Source organism: Mus pahari, chromosome 3 (assembly GCF_900095145.1).
Source record: "Mus pahari chromosome 3, PAHARI_EIJ_v1.1, whole genome shotgun sequence".
Lineage (NCBI taxonomy): Eukaryota > Metazoa > Chordata > Mammalia > Rodentia > Muridae > Mus > Mus pahari.
The window spans coordinates 131,077,089-131,102,754 of NC_034592.1; the positions used below are offsets into that span (position 1 = coordinate 131,077,089).

The following is a 25,666-nucleotide window of genomic DNA, read 5'->3' on the forward strand; positions in this document are numbered from 1 at the left end:
AGATTACAACGATCATTAAGTCCCCTGTACTGACCCTGGGTAACAACCATTCAGAAACATTCTACTATTTGCCCAAGCAGCCAGACTTTCAGTCTCCTTTCTCTGTTAAACTGTTCCAAGTGTAACCTGGGGCCAGAACCCAACAGAGACTTAAGGATGAAAGTCTATGTAAATGCATATGCCTAAGGTAAGCTAATAAAACCTTCTTTTGGTTGGGCCTTAGCCCTAGTTGGCCAGGCACTTTAGCCTGGTAGCTACCCACTGATGTGTGTAGATATATGTAAGTGTTGCAGCTCTGAAGTGAAAAACTTGCCCTACAGAAATGTCACAGCCTGCTCTGCTGGGGAAACTGGGAGTGTAACAGATGTCTGTTCTCTGTTCTAGGGAAAGTGTTACAGCTCACTGCACAGCAAACCTCACATAGATTTCATTGGAACACTCCAGGAGTAAGGCTGCCTCTGCTCCAGGGAGAAGCAACAACAGTGAGCTGAATCATAGATGGGGGTGGGGGTGGGGAGCTGTTATACCGGATTTCTTAGGGGAGGAGCTTTTCAGGGCAGAGATTTCCGGGGTCAGGATTACCGGGATTTCAAGTCCTGGGTTTGGGGAGCTCGGCGATTGGTGGGTTTTCCTGCCCAGGGATTGGTGGCTTTTTTCCACACCCCTTTTCTGCACTTGGCCCATGGATCTGGATGGGAAGACTGTTCAGGCCTCAGGCGGCTTTGGCTGAGGTGACATCTCCCAAAAGCCAGTAGGGGGAGACAGAAGAGGAGGTGCGGTTGCCAGGGCAACTCCTAAGGTGATCGCCTCCCCACCCCCACCCCCACTTCCCTGCTTAGGAACGACAATCTGTACCTTTCCACCAGCCCCACTAAATGCACTCAATTATCATCTCACAGAAATGTCGGGGCCCCTTGCTGGTCCAATAAAGCAGTCTCAGCCTGTTGAGCTGGAGTTTAAATACTTCTGACTCATTTTACTTACACATAGATTTACCTTTTGAATATGCTCTGTTTATTCACACAAACATTCCCTATAATACCATGCTATTATAAAGATTAAGGGACTCCCAGCTCAGGGTTGGTTCATCAGCATATCGAAGCCTGCTTGGCTCATGGGAGCTGCCATGTGGTTGCACATCTTGCAAGCATTACATATTTCAAATCACACAAAATGGTTTTACTTATGTTCCAAACTGGGTTGTAAATCGAGATTTCATTCTTCTGTGTAGCAAAGCAGTTTATGGCTTAACACACACATTAAAGTATATTCCAAGATATAATCTTCAATATATATTGAAGTCATACGTCATACATAGTTTAAACTAACTTCATCTTGTAACAACTTTTTTTTTTTTAGTTTGAATACTTTATTAGAAGGAAGTACCACTTTTATAAAATAGATCATATCAGTACATCTATAAACTTTCAGTTGTAAATCAAACTTTTAAAAAGACATAAAAAGGGATTTAATGTAGGGACACAAAAAATTGAATCCGTACTAGCGCAATCAGAGCCCTGCACCTCCTTTTAACTGGATGGTGCTGAGATCACGTGGCATCTTGTAACAACTTTTATTTCAGGTAATTGGCTTAATTCAGTGGGCTAGATCGCCTCTTTGCAGCAGGAGCTAGTTAAAAGAACAAGGCATTTGGGAAGTTGAAGGAGCAATCAGTCTCGTGGGCATTTCTACTTGAAATAGCCGGCTTCTACCCGAGAGAAAGACACGGTCTCTATGCAGACAGAGGCCAGTTAGTTTTCTAGAGGATTAGATATATTTCAAAGGGAGGAAAAAGCACTGTTTGGCAAAACTAAATGCTCAACGAAAGAGGTGACCAGAGACTTTTTTTTTTTTTTTTTTTTTTTTGGTTTTTCGAGACAGGGTTTCTCTGTNNAGCCCTGGCTGTCCTGGAACTCACTCTGCTCACTCTGTAGACCAGGCTGGCCTCGAACTCAGAAATCCGCCTGCCTCTGCCTCCCGAGTGCTGGGATTAAAGGCGTGCGCCACCAGGCCTGGCGAGACATTCTATTCTCAGCAAGAAGAGGTCTAGCTGGCTGGTGGTAGTAGAGAGGCGACTATGTAAAGCTTTAGCAGTAGGTGGAAGCATGATCAACATTTACTGGGAACTGGAAATGTCAAGCAGGATTTTCTAATGACCAGGTTTTAATTAAGATCATGAGTGGGATTTAGAGTGGAATGATTCAAGGAATACAAAGCTGCGCCAGCCTTCCCATCCCACCTCGGCCGTGCCCTACGCCAAGACTCGGCCTACCGCGGCACCCGGGAGAGCTAGAAAAATCCAGCTTCCAGCAACCTGCTGACCCAAGCCTAGCTGCGCAGGCAGCTGGAGTTCGACCCAACCTTGTCAAATAGCTCCGCCCCCAACCACTGCTGTGTCCTGCGCAGGCGCGGCCTTGGATAGCCGCTGGTGGTAAATCCCGGCTAGCTAGTCGCCCTGCTCAAACTCACGTAAGATCACGTAACCCAACGGCCGGAACCGCCTTTGCAGCTGGAGTTGCGCGCGCAGCGCCTTCCTAGCCTACGGGGGGCGGGGCCCACTAGGGGGCGGGGCGCGCTCGTGGCGACCAATCCGCGGACCCTGCGGTCCGCTGTCCCTGCTGGCCTGGGCCAGGGTACGGGTCCGTGGAGGCACACTGGCTGAGAGGTGAGCGTGTTGCCGACTGGTTCGTCTTCTAGGCTGTCCTCTGTCTTCTGTCCCTTGGAGTGGCGGCCTGTGAGGGATGTAGGCTCGGGACGGGGAGTACGGGGGTGCGGCGGGACCGGCCGAAATGACCAGGCAGACTGGACTCTTTCGGCTCTGGAGGCCGGAGGAAGGGCTGGTCCTTGCCGCCAGAGTTCATTCTCCCTGCGGCTTTGGAAGACCGTCGGTGGTCCGGGACTCGGGGTAGCCTAGGTGGGGTCAGAGGTGGTGCAGTCAAGAGAGGCCACAGACACCGGCCTTTATTCCCTGCCTGAGAGCCAGGATCCCTCTAGGGTGAGCAGGCTGCGGAGAACAGCGTCTCCTGGAGGCCTGGCCTGGGAGTCCCGACCCCAGGACTACTAGGCGACCTTGGTGAGGAGGCTAGGCCCACCCAGAGATGGCCGAATGCCAATGAGTTACAGTGGAACACAGCTGTCACTAGACCTCAAATAGCCGCTTGCTATGACCGGTGTCTGCCCCCCAGGGGAGGTAAACAGGGAAATCTGCTCAGGGCCTTCTTGGCTGATGGTGAAGTCGCTGCCAGATCTCCTGGAAGAACTTCAATTTCCCTTGAGGGACCAGGACGAGGTGTTAGGAAATCAAGCTGGCCAAGAGGGGTCTTCAGCTTTAGTCTTCAGGCTGGGACCGGGGATTCTGAAGAGCATTGGCCCATGAGTACTTGCCTCTTCTCGCTCTCATACCAGTATTTCCTTTATTTAAGCTTCCTCTATAGGGTTTCCTGTAGAGTCCCCTTTAGTCAGCATGACATTCCACAGGTGCCAAATTTACAATTGCACTCCCTAGGCGTCTTTTCTGTGTTTGAGACTGGAGATTTTGGGTTTGTGGTCTCTTGATTGAAATGGAGAGGCAATGGCAGATCCTGGTAGACATATGGAATCCAAGGTGATGTCTAGGGTCTGGTGAAGGAGATCTAGGGGTGCTCTGGAGGGTGGAGACTTGGAAACCCACGTGAACCTGGAAAAGGAAGTTAGATTCAGGGACAGAGGACTCTGAGAAGAGGCCACAAAGCAGAAGACAGGAAGTTGGGCTAGCATTTTGGAATCCAGGACAGGAATCTTGGGGGATATGGTAACTGCAGGGGAATCACCTTTCATTTGGTGAAGCTGGGGTTGAGGAGAATGTTGACAAGACAGAATAGTTGAACCAAAACAGGGGCATGAGGCTCAGGTTCAAGATGCCCATCAGCCAGCTAATCTTACTGGCTTGTTACCCGTAAGATGTGATGTCCTTTACAGATGTGTAGGAAGCCCACCACGAACCAGCAAAGGTCAGACAAGTTGAAAGTGTTTGCTATGTTGTATTCCATATAGGCTCAGAACAGCTGGGGCTTCAAGAGGAAGAAGTGAATGTTGAGAGAAGCTTCCCACTTGATCAAAATAACACAGTTTGTAAAAGCTTTGGAACTTGAATTATTTCAGGAGAGCAGCTCAGTTTACCTGGTGTTTAAGGACATTGCAAATGAGGATGGGTTTTGAGCTATTTTTCTAGGAAGTACTGTTTTCAGTGGTAAAAGTGATTATCAAATAACTATTTCTTGCTCAAAAAAACTAGATGTAAATTTTCCTATGTGGACTATGTCTTTGAGTCGATTAGAAAATAACTTTGATAAGCAAATTACTGCCTTAATGAGTTTCACTAAAGGTGAACTAATGATTTGTGCTCATCACTGAGGGAAGGCTTGCCAGTATTGTTTTCATGAGACTATTTCTCATGAAAGCCTTTCTGGAACTTTAGAAACTGATAAGAAGTGAAGTGTAATTGGACTCTGTGTTCTATATGTGGGTTTTTTTTAAAGATTCATTTTATTTTTAATAATATGTACATTTCTTTGTTAGGCTATGTGCAAGTGAATGCAGGATCTGACTTCTCAGATCCCCTAGAACTGGAGTTAGAGGCAGTTGTGAGTCACCCAGTGTGGGTGCTGGGATTAAACTTGGGTTTTCTGCAAGAACAGCATGTGCTTTTCTTAGCTGCTGAGCCAACTCTTCCACCCTATCTTTGTGTTTTGGTTGTTGTTGTTTTGAGATAAGGTCTCATATAGTTCCGGCTGGCCTCTAAGTTGCCAAGATTGGTTTTGAACTCCTGTCTTCCTGTCTCTACCTTCTAAGTGCTGGGATGGTACCTGGCAGTGTTGGTTATAGATACATGCCACCACATCCAGCAGTGATTTGAATCTTTCCATGAGAAAAGTTGAGTTTGTTAATTACTGTTTATATTCTTAAGAACTAATGTAACTCTCATAATTTCAAGCCCTTTCTTTTCTTTAGTCTTCATTCATGAGCTAATTGATTCGTGATTTTGTTTTCAAAGCTGCTTTTAGCAGGAAGATGGAAAGTGGCACAGTTTTGCTGGAATCCAAATCTTCCCCCTTCAACCTTCTGCATGAGATGCATGAGCTCCGCCTTCTGGGCCACCTGTGTGATGTCACTGTTAGCATAGAGAACCAGGGTGTCCGTGAAGACTTCATGGCCCATAAAGCAGTGCTGGCGGCCACCAGCAAGTTCTTTAAGGAGGTGTTTCTGAACGAGAAGAGTACAGATGGAACCAGGACTAATGTTTACTTGAATGACGTTCAGGCTGTTGACTTTGCTTCGTTTCTGGAGTTTGTCTATACTGCCAGAGTGCGGGTAGAAGAAGACCGTGTGCAGCAGATGCTAGAGGTGGCTGAGAAGCTAAAGTGTTTGGACCTATCTGAAACATGCTTGCAGCTAAAGAAGCAGATGCTGGAGTCTGTGCTTTTGGAATTGCAGAATTTCTCTGAGTCTCAGGAGGTGGAGGCCAGCAGTGGCCCCCAGGTGAGTGTGACCCCCAGCTCCAAAGCAAGTGTACCAGGGGAGGATGCTCACTCCAATGGCCTTGTAGATTCCTCCGACTACCCAATAGAGAGTTTGGGCAATGGGCTCTCACCAGAAACGCCGTCCAAGAAGTGTAAGGAGAAACTGGACAAGAAGAAAGATGTGGCCAAGCCTCCTCCCTTCCCTAAAATCAGAAGAGCAAGTGGGAGGCTGGCTGGAAAAAAGGTGTTTGTGGAAATCCCTAAAAAGAAATATACAAGAAGGCTCCGAGAACAGCAGAAAAGTGCTGAGGAAGCCGCAGAGAATGACAAGTGTCCTCAGGACCAAAGCCCAGACAATGAGAGGATGGAGACCGAGCCAGCTTCCAAAAGTGAGGCTTGCCCTGCTAGGGTAGAACTGGAGGAAAGCCTGCAGAAAGTGGAGGGGGAGAAGGAAGAGGAAGAAGGAAAGGATGGGGAGGAGAAGAAAAAGAGTAACTTCCAGTGCACAGTCTGTGACAAAGCCTTCCTGTACGAGAAGAGTTTCCTGAAACATATCAGGTACCACCATGGTGTGGCCACCGAAGTGGTGTACCGATGTGACACTTGTGGCCAGACCTTTGCCAACCGCTGCAACCTGAAGAGCCATCAGCGCCATGTGCACAGCAGCGAGCGCCACTTCCCATGTGAAATGTGTGCCAAGAAGTTCAAGCGCAAGAAAGATGTGAAACGGCATGTGCTGCAGGTGCATGAGGGTGGTGGCGAGCGGCACCGCTGTGGCCAGTGTGGCAAAGGCCTGAGCTCCAAGACTGCTCTGCGGCTGCACGAGCGCACACACACGGGCGACAAGCCCTATGGCTGTACCAAGTGTGATGCCAAGTTCTCACAGCCCTCAGCGCTTAAGACCCACCTGAGGTGCGGCTACCTGGGAATGTTGCTATGTGGAGCAGGGCTGGCCTGCATGCAGGGATGCGGGTTCCCAAGTGCTAACATGCAGTTGGAGATGGTTTTAGGACTTGAACCAACATGTCTGTCACTGTATATCTTCATTTCTCCACTGGTGCCATCTAGGACTTGGGAAATTGAGGCAATTTTTAATCCTCTTTGGAGGAGGAAGTAAGGGAAGTGGCTCTTCAACTTCTCAGAGAACCTTTGGCCCCTCCTCCCATGAATAGAGGCCAGGACACAGCAGAGTCATCCAGAATTCTGGGTGCTGTATGTCTCGTGGTGGCCTAAGGTCTCAAGGCACTCTGTACTTAAGCAAAAGCTGGGCTTTTTCTTCACTCAGTTCTATTGAAGTTCTATGAAATGTATGTAGTGATGTAGGACACTTCCCCAGTGGTCTTCTAGTTCTCCAGGCTTGGAAAGTGCCATTTAATGGTGGATCTAAGAATTAAGATCTAAGAAATCAGACCACACTTTCTTTTTTTTTTTTTAAGATTTATTTATTTATTATATGTAAGTACACTGTAGCCGTCTTCAGACACTCCAGAAGAGGGAGTCAGATCTTGTTATGGATGGTTATGAGCCACCATGTGGTTACTGGGATTTGAACTCAGGACCTTCATAAGAGCAGTCGGGTGTTCTTACCCACTGAGCCATCTCACCAGCCCCAGACCACACTTTCTAACTTTTTTTTTTTTTTTCCTCGAGACAGGGTTTCTCTGTGTAGCCCTGGCTGTCCTGGAACTGACTTTGTAGACTCAGCTGACCTTGAACTCAGAATTTACCTGCCTCTGCCTCCCAAGTGCTGGGATTAAAGGCGTGCGCCACCACCACGTGGCTTGGATAGTGAGTTCTTATATTTAAATTTCCTTATAGTTTTTTCTTTGTCATTGTTTTAGACCAGGGGTTCTCATCCTGTGAGTTGTAACCCCTTTGAGGTTGAAGAACCCTTTTATAGGGGTCACATATCAGATATCCTTATTATCAGATATTTACATTACAATTCATAAAAGTTAGCAAAAGTACAGTTATGAAGTAGCTACAAAAATAATAATATGGTTGGGACTCACCACAACATGAATTTTTTAAAGGGTTGTAGCATTAGGAAGGTAAAGAATCACTGTTTTAGACAGTGACTCACTTTGTAGTCCTTTGTTGGTCTGGAATTTAGCAGTATCATTTATGCTTGCTTTACATTTTCTGAGATGGTTATGTCTTTGCCTCTCAAGTGTTGGCATCAAAGGCATGTGCCACATTGTAGTTCTTAGTGTATATGTTCTCATTCCAGACAAGCAGTTAAAATTTCTACTGTATTTGCCCTCCAAAACCGTGGGGGCGAGAGCATGGTGGTTGTCGTCTTTCAGTTTGTCTGAGTTCAAAGTACTTGTGTAGGAAGCACTCAGTAGATCATGGCTGATTGCTACATCATGCTAGTTGTGAAACTGAAATGCTCCTGTGTGGGTCTCAGCAACGTAAGAGCGGATTTTTCTCTTTAGACTGATTGTTCATGTTAGGAAATGACAGTAAAATATTTGGTCACATGGTACTTTGTCAACAGTAATTCCTAAGGCTGTTTCAAATGAGGAAATTTTTCAAATATTTAGTGATACTCTGCCTTCCAGTGCCTCACAGCATAAATAAGGCCCAGGAGAGATGCAGGAGCTCTCAAGTTGGAAGTTCAACTCTGGTATATGGAACTGAGTACAGATATCAATCCTTGGGTCTTGCACAGAATCTTCATTTGTGTTGGGATGTACGGTAAACCCTTGCCCCTGAGCCAGAGTATTTTTCTATACAGCCCTGGCCATTCTGGAACTTGCTCTGTAGACCTGGCTGGCCTCGAAATTAGAGATTTCATGTCTGCCTGTCTCCCAAGTGCTGGGATTAAAGGTGTGTGTCACTATTGCTTGGCATATGGTGAACTTCTGATCTGTTCCATTAATCATTTTTCTCAGCACCCTTGGAGGAAATGGTTTTTGCATAATACAGAGGAATTTGGAAATTGTATTGCAAAGTGACCTTTGAAATATACCCTGAGTTACCATCTGAATGTTGTACTTTCAGAGTTCATACAGGGGAAAGACCTTTTGTCTGTGATGAATGTGGTGCAAGATTCACTCAGAACCACATGCTGATTTATCATAAAAGGTGCCACACAGGTAAATACCCACACTCTTGTGATTGACTGTCTTTCCTAGCTAGAGAAGAAAACTGCAGTTGCTTAGTTAGAAGTTGGCATCCACCACAGCATTGCAGGTTACAGCTAGGCTTCAGCTTTTCCATCGAGTCAGAGAGGATTACAGATAGACCTGCTGCCTGCAGTGCTGCTGTACATGGTCTGTGTCACTAGGCACTAAAATGGAGCACACAGGTCTTAAGAGTTGTACTCCGAAGTCCATTTTCAGGAGTCTGTCCTAAAGAATTATCTGATATCAGAGAAAAGCTGTGTAATCAGCTCTCTTCTTAATATGTTTAATAACAGAATTAGGAGCAACATAATGGGCAAACCACAAGGAAGTGTTTCCATAGGCTGGAAATCCATGCCCCAGCTCAAGATACAGCTCTTCAGAGGAAGGACTCTTGAATTGCATGGGCACATGAATGCTCACAGTGCCAACTGTTGAAAACCTGGACAGAAACAAGGAGCAAATACTTACCTGATAATCATATTTAGATAAGATATTAACTCTATTTCTAAAAATCTTGTGATAGTTTACCATGAGTGGGAAAGTTGTTTTTATTCTGGTTCAGCCTTGAACTCCTGTATGCAGGACAAAGAGCCTGGTCTGTCACTTTGTACTATATCCCCTCACCCAGCTCTTCTTTGCTTACACTTTTACCTGTAAGCACTCAACACAGGCCTCAGGTCAAGCACAGTCCAGACGAAGTAGGCGTGGACCATTTGTTACTGGAATGCAAAACTCCATCAGAAGCTGTGGGGGAGGCAGTGTCACACCATAGATTTAGAGTTGGTATATGATTATTAATGTATTAAAACTTTATGGAAGCCAATGTTTTAATGTTTGTAAAATTGGGGGCACACCAGCTGATGGTATAAGAACTAAAACAACAAAAAGTGAGGCATTGCAATTGCCATGCAGTCCAGTCATGTCGACTGGTGTCACTAGCCTAGAAGCTACTTGATAATCCATTGTGAACTTCCCCTCATTTTAACAGAGGGACTTTTATTCTCATAAAGAACTACAGAAATGGTTGTTTGAGAATAATCCAACAGACCCCCAAAGTTGTAAAATTTTCTTATTTGCAGTAACTGAATTTCTTAATCTTAGCTGGCTGAACAGTAACCATTGATTCTTGTCCAGTGGAATGCTGTTTGGATTTCCCAGGATAGTCCCACTTTTAGCAAGTAACAAGAGAAGGGTGTTTGATGTTTGGTTAGGATGTGTTAGCTGCTGCTTGCCAAGGTATAAAGAGAAGACTAGCTCTTCCTCATCTGGTTGTTTTAATGCCTCTGTTGGTATTTTTGTCTTATCTTTTTCTGTAGGTGAAAGGCCTTTTATGTGTGAGACATGTGGCAAGAGTTTTGCTTCTAAGGAGTACTTAAAGCATCATAACAGAATCCACACTGGATCGAAGCCCTTTAAATGTGAAGTGTGCTTGCGGACCTTTGCTCAGCGCAATTCCCTATACCAGCATATTAAAGTCCACACGGGTATGTGCATAGTACCAGAAGAAAGTTCAGTCTGGCAAGGAAAATCGTTCACAAGGGTTAGATTTATTAGAAAGGCACTTAGACAATGTTGCTTTGGTGTGACTGTGGCCATAATACTGTGGCCCAGAGCTTTCCAGGGTTGATTTTCTCAGGATAGAGAAAGCATGGCCAGATTCATGGCAGCAGAAATGTAGGAAGGCTCCTCACATTATGCTAAACCAGAGAAGGCTAGCAGGAAGCAGGTGTGGTATGATCTTATCCTACTTCCAAGCCATCAGGAGGTAGCCAGTTCCATAGAGATCCCACAGCCTTCAAAATAGTGAGCAGCTTGAGCATTAAGAATGTGACCCTTTGGGGGCTGGTGAGATGGCTCAGAGGGTAAGAGCACCCGACTGCTCTTCTGAAGGTCCTGAGTTCAAATCCCAGCAACCACATGGTGGCTCACAACCATCTGTAACAAGATCTGGAGCCCTCTTCTGGAGTGTCTGAAGACAGCTACAGTGTACTTACATATAATAAATAAATAAATCTTTAAAAAAAAAAAAAAGAACGTGACCCTTTGAAGCACATTTCAAATTCATTCCTTCTGAATTAGAAGCTTTATGAACAAAAACTTGCCAAATTTTGTTATAGTAGTATTTTTAAACCTCTTTACCCACTCTGGGGCCGTTGATTAAACTTGTACGTGTTGTCTGAATGCTGTACCACTACATTAATTTGTGGAACCCTATTTTTATGTTTTCTTTTTTGAGATAGATTTTCTTATAGCCCTTGAAGTTGCTATGTAGCCCAGGATGACCTTTAATTCCTGATTCTCCTTTCTATACCCAAGTGCTAGGGTTACTGGTCTGGCTTTCTCTCTCTCTCTCTCTCTGTGTGTGTGTGTGTGTGTGTGTGTGTGTGTGTGTGTGTGTGTGTGTGTGTATGTATGTACGTATCTATCTATCTATCTATCTATCTATCTATCTATCTATCTATCTATCTATCTATCTATCTATCTAATCTAGTGTGCCTGCCTGCCTGCCTTCCTTCCTTCCTTCCTTCCTTCCTTCCTTCCTTCCTTCCTTCCTTCCTTCCTTCCTTCCTTTCCTTCTTTCTTTTTCTCTCTCTCTGGCTTCCTTTATTTATAGTTGTTTGTTTGTTTGTTTTTTGAGACAGGGTTTATGTAGCCCTGACTGTCCTGCAACTTATTCTGTAGACCAGAATGACCTTGAACTCAGAGATCCCCCCTCCCCTGCTGCTCAGGAACTGGAATTAAAGGCTTACACCACTACTGCCAGGCTAATTACATATATTTTAATTAATTAAGTTTATTGTGTGTGTGTATGAGTATGGGTGATTTAAGTGCCCTGACGTGTATGGAGGCCAGAGGACAACCTGTGGGAGTTGGTTCTTGCCTCTCCTCATGTGGGTCCTGGAGATTAAATTCAGATCCTCAGGCTTGGTGGCAGGTGCATTTACTTCCTGAGCTGCCTTGTAGGCCGTTTCTGTTTCTGATAAAGTGAAAGTGAGAACATTTTAATATGCAAGTGGGGGACAGTGTTTGCAGCATGGGGTTTATTGAAAGGGCACATAGCTTCCTGTGGCCTGACAGCTTGAGTATGGATGCTTGTATGATCCACATCTCTCAGATATTGCACAGGGTTAAAGAATGTTAGTGAACATATGTGCACACACTGAAGCATTTTGATTTAGGGCAGTCCATTACAGCGGATAGTAGGTTTGTATTTCATCAATGCAGTGTCGGCTGCGCACACAGAACTGACCTACTTCTGTTAGAGTTGTAAGCTCTTGGGATTACAGTATAGTAAACTGGTGCCTCTGCCAAGTAGTCCTTGAGTCATGGTGATGTAACTTCCCTTGTGCTGAGTGTTCAGATTAGCCAGGGTGTACAGATATGTATCCAGAGTTAAAAGGAGACTGAAGATGCCATTTAATAGTTTCCTTTTTTCTTTGTTCAGGAGAGCGGCCTTATTGTTGTGACCAGTGTGGGAAGCAGTTCACCCAGGTAAATGCCCTCCAGCGCCACCATCGCATCCACACTGGGGAGAAGCCATACATGTGTAATGCGTGTGGACGGACTTTTACTGACAAGTCTACTCTCCGGAGGCACACCTCAGTAAGTGATGGGTAGCCTGCTTGAACACAAAGCTCTTCTGGTCAGTCTATAGGGTCAGAGGTGGTATCAGGTTCTCTCTTCGGGTCTCCTGAAGTGACATCTAGCCAATAAGGTGAAGGACCCCTATGGCCAAACCTATGCTAAACACTTCCAAGCAGTAGCTGCTGAAGAGGGCAGAGACTTGGTAATCAGTGCACAGATTTCAAAGTCAGGCAGATCTTTTGTTTTGTTTTTTAATATTAACTTTTTGATTGATAAACAGTCCAGCTGTTTTCCAGGCTGACCTTGGACTTATGACCTTCCATCTCTGCCTTCCATGTGCTACAGTTATGGGTTTTTTTTAGTGGTTGTGTGCCAGTTTCTGGCCCTAAAGAGAGCCTATTGTTTTAAAATTTGCATGTGTTATTAGTGAGTATCTGTAAGTTGGGAAACAGATACATATGCAGTGACTCTCTTTTCTTTCTTTTTTCTTTCTCTCTCTCTCTCTCTCTCTCTCTCTCTCTCTCTCTCTCTCTTTCTCTCTCTCTTTCTTTCTTTCTTTCTTTCTTTCTTTCTTTTCTTTTTTCTTTCTCTCTCTCTCTCTCTCTCTCTCTCTCTCTCTCTCTCTCTCTCTCTCTCTCTCTCTCTCTCTCTCTCTCTCTCTCTTTCTTTCTTTCTTTCTTGTGAGTACACTGTAGCTGTCTTCAGAGACACCAGAAGAAGGCATCAGATCCCATTACAGGTGGTTGTGAGCCTCCATGTGGTTGCTGGGAATTGAACTCAGGACCTCTGGAAGAGCAGTCAGTGCTCTTAACCACCGAGCCATCTCTCCAGCCCCCACATGCAGTGACTCTTGTTTTGTTTTCTCTGTAGATACATGATAAGAATACGCCGTGGAAATCTTTCCTTGTCATTGTAGATGGCTCACCCAAGAATGATGAAGGGCACAAGACAGAACAACCTGATGATGAATATGCGTCACCCAAACTTTCAGATAGATTACTATCTTTTGGTGAAAATAGCCATTTTAACAACTTATTGGAAGTCCAAGGCAATGTGCCTGCTGGGCAGAACAGTTCTACAGATGCTGCTTGCAAAGCAGTGGTGTCTCAGGACACTCTGCTTACCACTTCCATCAGTGCACTTGGTGAGCTCACTCCACAGACAGTTTCCATGCCTGCACACCTTCCCTCGTTGACCAATATGGAGTGAGAACTTGAAGTTGTGTGCCAAGCAGTCTGTTTAATTGCTGTATTCCAGGTGATGCCAGGGGCTGAGGAAAAAGTTGTCTGTGCAAAAATGTAGGCAAGACTGGCCTTGCAGATTTCTCCAGACTTCCATGACCTTGCACGTCTGAATCACACTTGAAACTTTCCTGTTAACATTCTGATCTGCATGATCTATCTCAGTTACATTTCATCAGCAAACATGGCAGTTAGCATAGCTCATTTAACCCTGGTGTAGCCGTACATGTCAATCACACTAATGCTTGATTCTCTTGATGTCTAAACCACTGCTTGTCTTAATCATAGAGTACATAGCATTGACCCAGCTCGGGAAAGTGCTGTTTGTGGTCTCCTGGTCTCGCCCTGCCTTATACTTCCATGTGTGTTTACTTCACTCTGGTCCCTTTAGGGCATTTTTCTACAAAGTTAAAGTAGAACTGGGGCCACTTATTTTTAGCTGGTTCTTCCTGAGATAAAAGCAAATAAGATTATTCTGGGGACCCTAGAATGGGGTTGAAGAAGTAGATGATTCCATTCGTTTCTCTCCAACCCCCTTTTTGTAGGCACAAAATGATGAATGGCAGGTGGAACATGTTCAGTGTAGTACTTTAGCATGTGTGCAGGTAAGGAGTCTGTTATAACATTCAGTCTGGGGATGAGCTGTTCAATTTTGTTCCCTAAATCAGATTAAGTCAAAGCTGTCCTACCAAAGAATCCAGCAGACAGTTGTCTCTCTTCAGAAGTGTGAGAAATGAAGCCTTGGTGTCAAGAGCATTTAGCTAGGCACATTTTCACAAACAGCATGGTGAGTGAGCCTGGCAAGTCTTGACTACTTTTGCTAGGCTTTTTTATAATGTCTAGAGCTCCCAAAACGCCCATTTTCATAGTGGAAGATGACACAAACTAGTAACTGCTACAAATCCACCTCTCTAGAAGAATTCAAGAATCTAGAGCAGTGGCTCTCAGTGACCCTTTCACAGAGGTTGCCCTAAGCCATCAGACAATCCAAGATATTTAATTATGATTCATAACAGTAGCAAAATTAGTTATGAAGTAGCAATGGAAATAACTGTATGGTTGGAGTCACCACAACATGAGGAACTGTATCAAAGGGTCACAGCAGTAGGAAGGGTGAGAACCCTTGATCTGGAGGGGACCAGAAGCCTTGGTATGCTCAACTTCTATGCCTTAACATGTGGATCATAAGGAACCAAGAATGTTGTTTCAAATGTTCCTTTGGCTTTCTCATGCTGAATTTAATAATTGTTCAACAAATTTCATATGAAAAATGCATTTTATGGTACTTGTTATTCCTGATACATGGTTGCAGGGCCATGGGTATGTGGACCCTGTGCCACCTGTGACCCTTAAGCATTAATTTTAAGAGCGCCTTAAAGGGGGAATTCTTATGCTTTCTGGTTGCCTTTCCTCTCTGCTTTTCCTTAACTTGCTGTGAGAACACTCTGGTTTCTTAAGGGAAAGACACCTAATGTTCAGGGTGAAGACAGATCACACTATGATAGAAACTGAGAGTTCTTACCCAGTGCTCACTTTGTGGTAATACCCTCGGTAGCTGGTGAGGCCACCAAAAGGTGTTCCAGGTGCTGGTAATGTTTCCCACTTGCTCTTGAAAGTTCAGGGCTGAATTATTTCGGTTATGACCTGGCAATCTAGTTGTGTTTACAGACAAAAACACAAAAGACTAGTGATTGGCACATGACCATTTTATCTGGTAAGAGAAAACCTGCCCAGCTGATGTACTGTGTTATGGAATAAAGTCATCTTGATGAGAAGGAATTTAAACAATAGATTATTTTGTTACCTACTGGAAGAACTGTCTTGAATTTGTTTCTTTAGAAGTTCTAAATAAAATTGTTTAATGTGCTAATAAATGTCTGCTTTGTAAAAGTCCTTCTAAATTTATTTACATTATAATTTAGGGTAGGATCTATAGAAATAGATTCTTTTAGTCTAATTTGTTTAAATAGCATGAACATTAAAACTTCAAGTCAGGATCTTCTATTTATACAGTCACCATAGATGAATGACTTACATTCTTGAAATCAACAGTGGCACACACAGGAGAATGGCCTGTGTCAACAGTGGTCAGTGTTGATCTGGGCAGTGTATAGCATAAGGGCTCTTCGCCCTTCTGCAATGCAAATTCACGGCAGACATCAGTGAACACTTGGCTATATACATTTTATCTCTTCCCAATAGAGGAAGGTGAGCTTTAGGGACATAAGCCCTAGGTACTTTGTGGTACCTCTCATATTTCTAATCTAAATAGTTGTATGCTGTGAGAAATCAAGACTGCCTTTAGTGAGTTTGTTCCAAATGTGCTGTGACAGCATATTACTCTCAGAGCATCCATAGGGTTACTGAAGAGGCGACCTGGTGCCATTCCAACCATTTTGTGTCACAACATAGTTCAAACACAGGAGAGCTTTATAGTCTTTGGCTTTATCAAGGCTTTCTGTAGCAGTTTAAAAAATGGGCCAGGAATTTGAACCTTTAGATTTTTGCTGTTGGTAATTATCTAATCGGAAGTGTAGATTATAATTTAACTTTCTAAAGATTTTATGTGCATGGGACTTTTCACTGCATGTTTTTATGTCTGTGTACAACATGCATGCTTGGTGCCAAAGGAGGCATCAGTTCCCCTGGAACTGGAGTTACAGCTGTGAGCCACCATATGGTGCTAGGAACTAAACAAGGGTCCTCCAGAAGAGGAGCCAGTCCTCTTGATCACCAAGCCTTGCCTCCAGTCACAACTTTTAACTTGTCAAATATTACACCACTCTAACTTCTAAACCACTGCCAGCAGAACCGTCAGGTGAGTATGGCACAAAGCCCCTAGCAAAAGTAGTGCTGTAAGCTTCAGGGGAAAAACTAGTTCTGACCTGAGTCAATTTCACTAGCAAAAAAAAAAAAAAAAAAAAAAAAAAAACCAGTCAAAAGGATACTGATAACTTCCACTTTATTTACTGTACAAGTTCACATAAAACAAACGTTCTTTTAGCTAAGATAGATTTATTGTTACACGATTTGTTTTTATAATGTACTCCCTTGCCTGAGAGCAACTGAGGACTTTACAGGGCCTGCTTACTAGTCACAGCTCACTGCAGCAGGCAGGTCACGGGCATGCTGTGCCGCTGCCAGATTCTCCACAGTTACAAAGGTTTGTATTTGGACATTTTGAGTGCACAATACCAGAGGGAACAATAAATGCACAAGGGCTGGTGCATATACTTTGGTTATAGTGACACCATCACACATGGTTACAACTGTGCAAAAATACTGTTTTATGTCATTAAAAAAAAAAAAAAAAAGGAATTCACACAAGCTATAAAAATGTTGCCACAAAAGGAACGCTTTTCTGTAAGCAATATTGACTGCCATAACTATGAACTATCTCCGATGCACTCAAATATGAGAACTATGACAAATCATTGCGTTTTGTTCACAATAGTCTAGAGACCATGAAAGCCTAAAGCCTAGGGATCTCGAGAGAGCGCATTGCCCTGTGTCTGCGGGACATCTGAAGGGAGCAAGCTTGCATACTCCTGTCCAGACATGCTCCTCATTCTCACTTCTGCCCAAAGTGTGTTCTTCCTATTGTTTTTAGATGATCTTGACTTAGCTTAGTCTGGAATCACGTTCCTCTTGCCTCGGCCTCCCAGGTGCTGAGACAAAATAAACCAACAGGGTCTCGTCTCAGCCTTTCATCCCCCCCCCCCCCCTTTTTGGTTGTTTTTTGAGATGGAGTCTCACATTGTAACTTAGGCTGGCCTGGAATTCCCTAGGTAGTTCAGGCTGGCCTCAACCTCACAGCGATCCTCCTCCCTTAACCTCCTAGATACTGCAGGATGACAAGTGTTCATGTTGCCTGCCCCCAGCATTTAACTTCAGTAAAAGCAAGTAAGTGAATACGTTTCTTTAGAAGCAGCAAAGTAATACAAACACTACTTTAACAACCCAACACTTCTTCATGGAGGTGTGATAGGGAGCCATGATGAAAGGTAAACCACAGTGTCCCGTAAGATACCATGTGGGTCTCATCAGAAGACTGAACTCGGGAGGCAGAGGACAGAGGCTGGCCAGTGTTCAGATGCTCTTCTGCTGGAACTGACTTAGAGCCATTTCCACACCTCATTTCCAAGGCTGTGAATAAAGCAGTAACTGCCTTTCCCATACACTACAGTTATAAAATTTTTTATTTTTAAGTGTATACATCTTGTGTCTGCATGTATGTATGTGCGCCACATGCATGCCTGGTACCGACCGGTGGAGGCAAAAAGAGGATGGTGGATTTCTTAGGACTGGAGTTATAGACAGCTGTGAGCCCCCACATAAATTCTGGGACTTTAACCCTGGGTCCTCTGGAAGAGCAAATGAGGCATCTCTCCAACCCCAATAACTCACTTTTTGTCTTTACATTAGAAGTATCAACTAGGTCCCATCGCAACTGTTACCTTTGGTACAGCCAGCTATCATTCAGAACCCCAAGGCACTGAAGGAAAAGGGGGTGCTCATCAGATTCTAGGGCACATTCCCTCTTTTTCAGATGTACAGAGGCCTCTGGGATTCCTGCATTTATACCCTGTTACCACCATAACAGGGGCCTGACAGACCCCTACCACCTGTTCTCATGGGGCCAGTTTCTGCTTTGTCACCGTTTTTTCTTCTTAAAATAATAAAAGATTTATTATTTTACAAGTGAGTGTCTTGCTTGCATATATGTGTAGATTTCATTTGCCTGTATGTGTTTATCTGTATGCACATGCTTATGGAAGGCAAAAGAGGGCACGGAAATTCTTGGGGGAACTGGAGTTACGGGTGGTTTTGAGCCACCCAACATGGGTACTGGAAATCAAACTTGGGTCCTCTGGGAGAGTAACCATCTCTTTAGCCCCCTTTTGCTACTTTGTTTCACTTTTGAAAGAACTGACTTTCTCATCAGTCCTCAAACTCTTCTCATGTAGCCCTGGGCCTGGGCAAAGCTACTACTCTACTGCGTGGTAAAAGCCTCCACCCTCGTCTAGGGTCATCCAAAGATGAAAACAGCATTCCAGTGCCATTTTTACCTGGATAATCAGGAGTTTCATTGTCATTCAATAGCAGCACAATATGACAATGAGATATGCCTAGTAACACAGGTTTTTCAAGCATAAATCATCCCAGCATAAAAATATCTTAGCAAAGGAGACCCAGGAAGCAAAGTCATGTCTACAGTACTGTATCAGCATATAAAGTAGCGGGAGCATCAAAATCTGAAATAACAGAGCATACATCTTATGTAAACCAAACAGGACATCAGAGCTCATACACGCAAATGAAATCCCTCTGTCAGTTTAGAAATAAATCACAGACCCTCAAATACAGGGGAGGTTCTTATCTAACCAGGTATAACATAAACTCTTATGCTACATTGATAACATTTAGCCACCATGTCCGACAAATGGACATCACCACACATATTCAGCTGGAATTTTCTGTCCAGCTCTGCTCAAGCTTGACATGACTATGGCCCAGAAGACAATGTGAGGAGTGTATGGATGTGTGAATAAAGGAGATGCCAGCTAAAGATGGTTTAAGGCAAATATGAAGGGATTTCCACTCCAACTAAAAGTGGAAACTGTCTCTAGAGAAGGGGAAAATTCCATCTCATAGGTTTTGTGTGAGTGGTGTGTGTGTTTATAAGTAAAAAAAAAAAAAACCAAGGAAATCTACATTGACATCCATCCAGACAAACAGGACCCCAGGACCTGCCAGCTTCAGTGACGTCAGCAGATCCTAGCTGTTGTCAGTGTTTGTCATGCACATGTGAGCATATGGAACAGAAGAAGAAACATCACTAACACCTTCAAAGTGCTACAAAAGAAAGCCAAACAGTTTCTACTGAATTACAAACTTATTCCTAATAACCACCCTAAACTAAGTCACTTGTATAAAGGTTGCATCCAGATACCAATGCACAGGGTCTTTGCAAAGCATCTATAAAACTGGGTTGAGGACCAGAGTTCAAGAAAAAAGAAAACACAAAACATGTGGCAACATTAACCACGGGCCCTCAAAATATCAAAAGAACGGGAAAAAGATTTGGCAGTACTTCTCAGAAAACTATGAGGACTCGGATAAGCATGATGTACTTTGGTTGTCATGACCACAAACTGAATAGAAGCCTCCAATTCTCACATGACACAGACATGGTGAGCTAAAACAATACATAAACTGTGTGGCTGGCTTATTTACAACAGAATTAAGTCATTATATGGGCATCTCAGAAAGACGGTTCTGCCCGAAGACAAAATAAAAAGGAATGAGCTGCATGCCACAAAGATGTCAGCACTTCACTTGAGGTCTCCATCTCCTTCTCCATCCCCTTGGATGGACTTCTTGATACGAAGCAACATGGTAGTCAGCCACTGATCCAAACGTGATATTGAGTCAAACTCCTTCACCTGGTTTTCAGAAATGAAGAACAGAAATTATATCCAAAAACCACTGAATATACAAGACGATAGTGGCCTAAGCTGTTTGAAGATGTTACTATAATAACCCACTGACTCTGATTGGAAGTTATTCATGCTAATTTATAAGTTCTTTCATTAAAATCAGTTTTTCTTTTCCTTTATCTCATAAGCCTGTGCATTTAAGTTTTCTGTATATGTGAACACACATATAGCGGAAATCCTGAAAAGTTATTGTGAACAGAAAAGCAAATTCTATGTGATAGTGGACAAGTGGGCATGGCAAAAGAATCAGGAAGGTATAAGTATGATTTACTGCTCATGGAAAAACCACAAATAGTTAGGGAATACATAGGAAAAGACCCTTGATGGGTTTCAGCACGTGCAAAGAAAGACAACAGCATTTGTGAAAGCAGTTCTGAAGATAAAAGGACTGTCTTAGTCCTTTTCACTGTCATTTTAGGACTGTAGTTGAACTCATTCTAGGCAACTCATGAATCTGCTTAACTCTGAACACAAGATTCAGAAAGATTAAAAAACAAAACAAACAAACAAACAAAAAAAACAAGGGCTGGAGAGATTAGCTCAGAGGTTAAGAGCACTGGCTGTTCTTCCAGAGATTCTGAGTTCAATTCCCAGCAACCACATGGTGGCTCACATGATGAGATCTGGTGCCCTCTTCTGACCTGCAGGCATATATACAGGCAGAACACTGTATACAATATATATATATATATATATATATATATATATATATATATGAAAGAAAACAAGTGTGAAGAAAGTAATCTATATCACAAATACACCAATCACTCAGTTTTGATACTTTAACTATAAACCCTCTTTTACGTTTATGGACCAGCCTGTTTTTAAAACACCAAAACTGCATATTACAGCTGTCACACATCCTTCTGAACTAGCATCATGGCTAAGTTGCTTCTCAGAGGAAATCAAGAATTGGCTCAATATAGCTAGAATTTCTGCGTGGTAACTGGTTAATAGAACTAAATTAAAAAAAAATTAGGCTGGTTTATTTTAGGCACATGAATGTATATGCAGTCATGAGTGTGCTCTTAGAGAATCTTGTGCTTTTATATATCAGAAGATGGCAGTGATCCTCTGCAACTGGAGTTACAGATGGTTGTGAGCTGTGGGGTGCTAGGAACCCAATTCTAGTCCTCTACAAGAGAAACAAATGTTCCAAACTAAAGTGCCGTGTTTCTTTTCTTTTTTTTTTGTTTCTTTGTTTTGTTTTGTTTTTTCGAGACAGGGTTTCTCTGTATAGCCCTGGCTGTCCTGGAACTCACTCTGTAGACCAGGCTGGCCTCGAACTCAGAAATCTGCCTGCCTCTGCCTCCCCAGTGCTGGGATTAAAGATATGCGCCACCACGCCTGGCTAAGTGCCGTGTTTCTAATGCTTAATGGCACTCACTAATTTGTGGAACATGCAAGACATGATCTTTGGAAAATACAAGCAAGTTGAACCACACTCAAATAAATATTCAGAATTTAAATAATGCAAAGAAAAAGTAATTTTTTTTATGTAAACCTTTAAAAATGCAACATATCCTGAAGGTTTAACTTACTGCTTCAGTGTAAGCTTCACTGTTTTGTTCTTCATGAGCTTCTAGAAGTTTCTGACGGCATTAAAAAACATCAAGAAAATACTTTAGGCTAGAAAGTTCTGTTTCTGAAGGAATACTTTAAACAGGAATCACCTTAGTATCTCATGATCTAATATTCCTAGTAGCTCATAAAATGGGATATACCTAGTAAGAGTTACCAAAGAAAAGACTTTAGCTTTGTATTGCTATTTCAAGGCTGCATACTTTAGAACAGTTAAACATCCTAACTCTCTTAGCATATGAGTATCTACAATGAAAAAAGCAGTCAAGTCCGAGATACCCAAGTGATGGCTAGTCTTCACTGTCAACTTGACTAAGTTTAGAGTCACTATTCAATCACTCCTCTGGGTGTTTCCAGACAGGTTTAAGAGAAGAAGGAAGAACTAAAGAAGAAAGAGCCACCATTTCTTGGGTCCTGGATTGAATGAAAGGAAAGAGCAAGAGGGGCACCAGCATGCCCTTCTTCCTGCTTACTTACCGCAGACTCGGTGTGACCAGATGCCTCATGCCCCTGGTGCCAGAATAGATGGCCCAATGAAACTGTAGCCAAAGCAACTTCCTCTATTAAGTTGCCTAATATTGGATTCTTTGTTACAGCAATGAGTCCAGTTCCCAATACCCCCTCAGAAGACTTACAGAAGACTAAGCTCTACCCATCACCAGTCCCACTTAGGTGCCATCAACCAAAGTAAAGGCTTTGTCTTCAAAGTTGTTTCAGTACTTACCTTCAATAATTTACATTCTCTGGAGTCCGTAAATGCTGGAAACATTTCCTCATATTTCTCAAGAGCAAGCTAAGGGGAGGGAAAGAACCAGTCACCGAAACTTAGTGAACTAGGGAAGTTGTTAATGCTCTATCAGTTCAAAAATTTTATTTCCATTTCATTTAACTGTTTAAGAAATATAATGTTAAATTCTACATCAGAACATAGGAAATCTATTTATTTTGAATATTCGATTATGATTGATAATAACATTTCTAAAATAATTTCTAGATTTTAGTTGGGCTGCTGGAGAGAAGAAACAAAATAAAATCTAAATCACTGCTATGATCTATGTGTGTGTGCTACATAGAGAAGATCTTCACACCCTCCAAATGCCAAATGTCCATGCGGCTCTCTGATGGCCAGTGTTGTGTGCTCAGGCCCCATCTTACTTTCCAGCTGTCCTCTTGTTTTGCAGCTTTCTCTGACCTTCATCCTGTTCTAACTCCACTTCTGAGGTGTGTTGTTTGTGCTTTTTGTTTTTTTAAATGAGGTCTTAGAAGCTGGGAGTGATAATCTATACCTTAAATCCCAGAACTTAGGAGGCAGAGGCAGGCAGATCTCTGTGAGTTTAAGTTACCCTGGAACTACATAATGGGTTCTAGGACAGTCAGGGCTATATAGTAAGACCCTGTGTAGTGGCTATTCCTGGTTGTCAACTTGACTATATTTGAAATGAACTACAATCCAGAATTGGAAGGCTCACCAGTGAACCTAATCTGGAGGCTGGGAGATAGAAGTTTCTGATGTGGATCTTGGTATGGAGATCTTGAGACACAGTGGTGATTGAATCCAGAAGATTAAGACAGGGAGATCTCTGAGTTCAAGGTCATCTGGGATTAAAGGTGTGGTGGCACACACCTTTAATCTGGGCTACACCTTCTGCTGGAGACCATATAAGGACATTGGAAGAAGGGAGTCTAGCTCTTGCTCTTTCGCCTTCTTGCGGTGTGGGACTCAGCAACTGCTAGATCCTTGGACTTCCATTCACAGCTACTACTGAACCATTGTTGGGATTAGGACTGCAGACTGTAAGTCATCAATAAATTCCTTTACTATATAGAGCATATCCGTAAGTTCTGTGACTCTAGAGAACCTTAATACACCCTGTCTCAAAAAAACAAACAAACAAACCAACAACCACTCCCCCCCCCCCCAAATATCCATCCATCCATCCATCCATCCATCCATCCATCCATCCATCCATCCATCATGGCCAATGAGGTTTTTAACTGATAAAGGCATTTACTACCATGCCTGACTTGAGTTTGATCCCTGGATCCGACATAGTAGAAAGAGAAGACTGACTCCTAAAACGTATTCTCTAACTCCACACGAGTGCTATAATATATCCATGTTTACCTTCCCACTCCCAAATAAGTTAATAAATAAGCAAACATGTAAAAGGAACACTGCTGTAGTTCCCTAATCTACCAAAATCAACCACTGAAGGCAACTGAAGAGGACAGCATTGTAGCTGCTGAAAGAGTCAAACTCACACACCACGGAAGAACTATTACTGTTACTTTGTGTGTCTCAGGAGACAGGTAATAAGTATGTGTGCATGTGGCTGTGTGTCCAAGCATGTTAGGGCATGTGTATGTGGCAGCCAGAGGTCAATGTCAAGTGTTTCTCTCAATCATCCCCCACTTTATTTTTGAGATGGGGCCTCTTCATAACCCTGAAGCTCATCACTTGGCTAGACTGGCTAGCCAGCAAGCTTCAGGGATCTGCGTATCTCTGCTCTGCTCCTCAGTGCTAGACTTACACATGTGAGCCAGTATACCTGGCTTTTACATGGGTGCTGGGCACCTAAACTGGGGTCAGTTCAGTGCTTTATCAACTGAGCCCTCACCACAGCCCTTCACACCTGAAGGAAAAGGTATCACAGGTGACAAAGCGTCAGTCCTCAAGTGTAAAGTCATCAGAAAGGAGCACTTCTCACCTTTGCATTCAGCTCGTCCACTATGAAGTGGCAGAGTGCGGCCTTGAAGAAGTAATCCTTCGCACTGTACTTCAACAAGGGGTTATCCATGGTGTTTGCTCCCACCTAGGCAGAAGACAGCGAGGCAATGTTATAGGCAAAGCAATCCACTGCCTACTCATCTCTTTTCCTTTTAAAAAAATACCTTTCACTATCTTATACTGATATATCCCATGCCAAGCAGCACAAAGTTTTACTAGATAAGAAATAATTATGAGGGACATGAACTTTTAAAAATGCCTGGAAGATGACGGAGAGGCCTAAGCTTCCCCCCTGGTTCTTCCTATGAAATACAACTAGAAGTTTGCTGTTTCTTTCTTTATTATTATTTTTTAAAATACATCCAAACATCTGTGGACATAGGGCACAGGAAAGCCAACCAGCAAGGGACAAGACATCAAGAAAAATCACCTGGGGTGGGGGTGGGAGTGGGGGTGGGGGCTACTGAGCTTTATTCTTCTTTATTGTAGTCCCAATATGAAAATAAAGAACCCAGTATCCAGAAATTACAGGAGGAGCCAATTAAAAGAGAAGAGGTAAAGTTCTCATGGGGCCTGACAGGGGCGAGACATCCAAAAAGGGGAGTCTGACCTTCTGCCTCCACCAACACTCCTAAATCTCCAGTCGGTGTTAAAGAGGGCCAGTGCGCAGAAGGATGATGGAAATCAGACACAGCCTCAGAGCACAATGAGGTGGTCACCAATCACAGGGGAGCACAAGGTGAAGGTCACCAACCACAGCAGAGCACAAGGTAAAGGTCACCAATCACAGGGGAGCACAAGGTGAAGGTCACCAACCACAGCAGAGCACAAGGTGAAGGTCACCAATCACAGGGGAGCACAAGGTTGAAGGTCACCAATCACAGGGGAGCACAAGGTGAAGGTCACCAATCACAGTGGAGCACAAGGTGAAGGTCACCAATCACAGGGGAGCACAAGGTGAAGGTCACCAATCACAGCGGAGCACAAGGTGAAGGTCACCAATCACAGCAGAGCACAAGGTGAAGGTCACCAATCACAGGGGAGCACAAGGTGAAGGTCACCAATCACAGTGGAGCACAAGGTGAAGGTCACCAATCACAGTGGAGCACAAGGTGAAGGTCACCAATCAGTCACAGCAGAGCACAAGGTGAAGGTCACCAATCACAGGGGAGCACAAGGTGAAGGTCACCAACCACATCAGAGCACAAGGTGAAGGTCACCAACCACATCAGAGCACAAGGTGAAGGTCACCAATCAGTCACAGCAGAGCAAATGAGAAAGTTCCTGATTACAGCAAAACCTGAAACTTACTACAGAAGCAGCAGACAATTCCAGGTAGCAGAAATGTTAGACTAAGTTTGTTTAAAGGCGCTATCAGAAAAAAACTCCTCAATAAGCATAT

General features: G+C 43.5%; 2 protein-coding genes across 2 annotated transcripts in view; one reads left to right on the forward strand and one right to left on the reverse strand.

Moving 5' to 3' along the window:
• The first annotated feature begins 2,573 nt into the window (after positions 1-2,573).
• Positions 2,574-15,329, forward strand: Gzf1 (GDNF inducible zinc finger protein 1). The gene is made up of 6 exons (XM_021192839.1): positions 2,574-2,665; positions 5,033-6,410; positions 8,505-8,599; positions 9,946-10,113; positions 12,075-12,232; positions 13,085-15,329. Exons 2-6 carry the CDS (start codon positions 5,050-5,052, stop codon positions 13,421-13,423), a joined length of 2,121 nt encoding a protein of 706 aa, XP_021048498.1. The 5' UTR covers positions 2,574-2,665; positions 5,033-5,049; the 3' UTR covers positions 13,424-15,329.
• A 1,071-nt stretch (positions 15,330-16,400) lies between these two features.
• Napb (NSF attachment protein beta) overlaps positions 16,401-25,666 on the reverse strand; it is a 45,723-nt gene continuing 36,457 nt past the window's right edge. Inside the window, exons 8-11 of the mRNA XM_021194283.2 lie at positions 24,245-24,349; positions 22,261-22,329; positions 21,497-21,547; positions 16,401-19,901 (exon numbers count right to left, since the gene is read on the reverse strand). Of these exons, the coding sequence (XP_021049942.1) occupies positions 19,791-19,901; positions 21,497-21,547; positions 22,261-22,329; positions 24,245-24,349 (336 nt within the window). The 3' untranslated portion in view covers positions 16,401-19,790. The remainder of the gene's footprint in view (positions 19,902-21,496; positions 21,548-22,260; positions 22,330-24,244; positions 24,350-25,666) is intronic.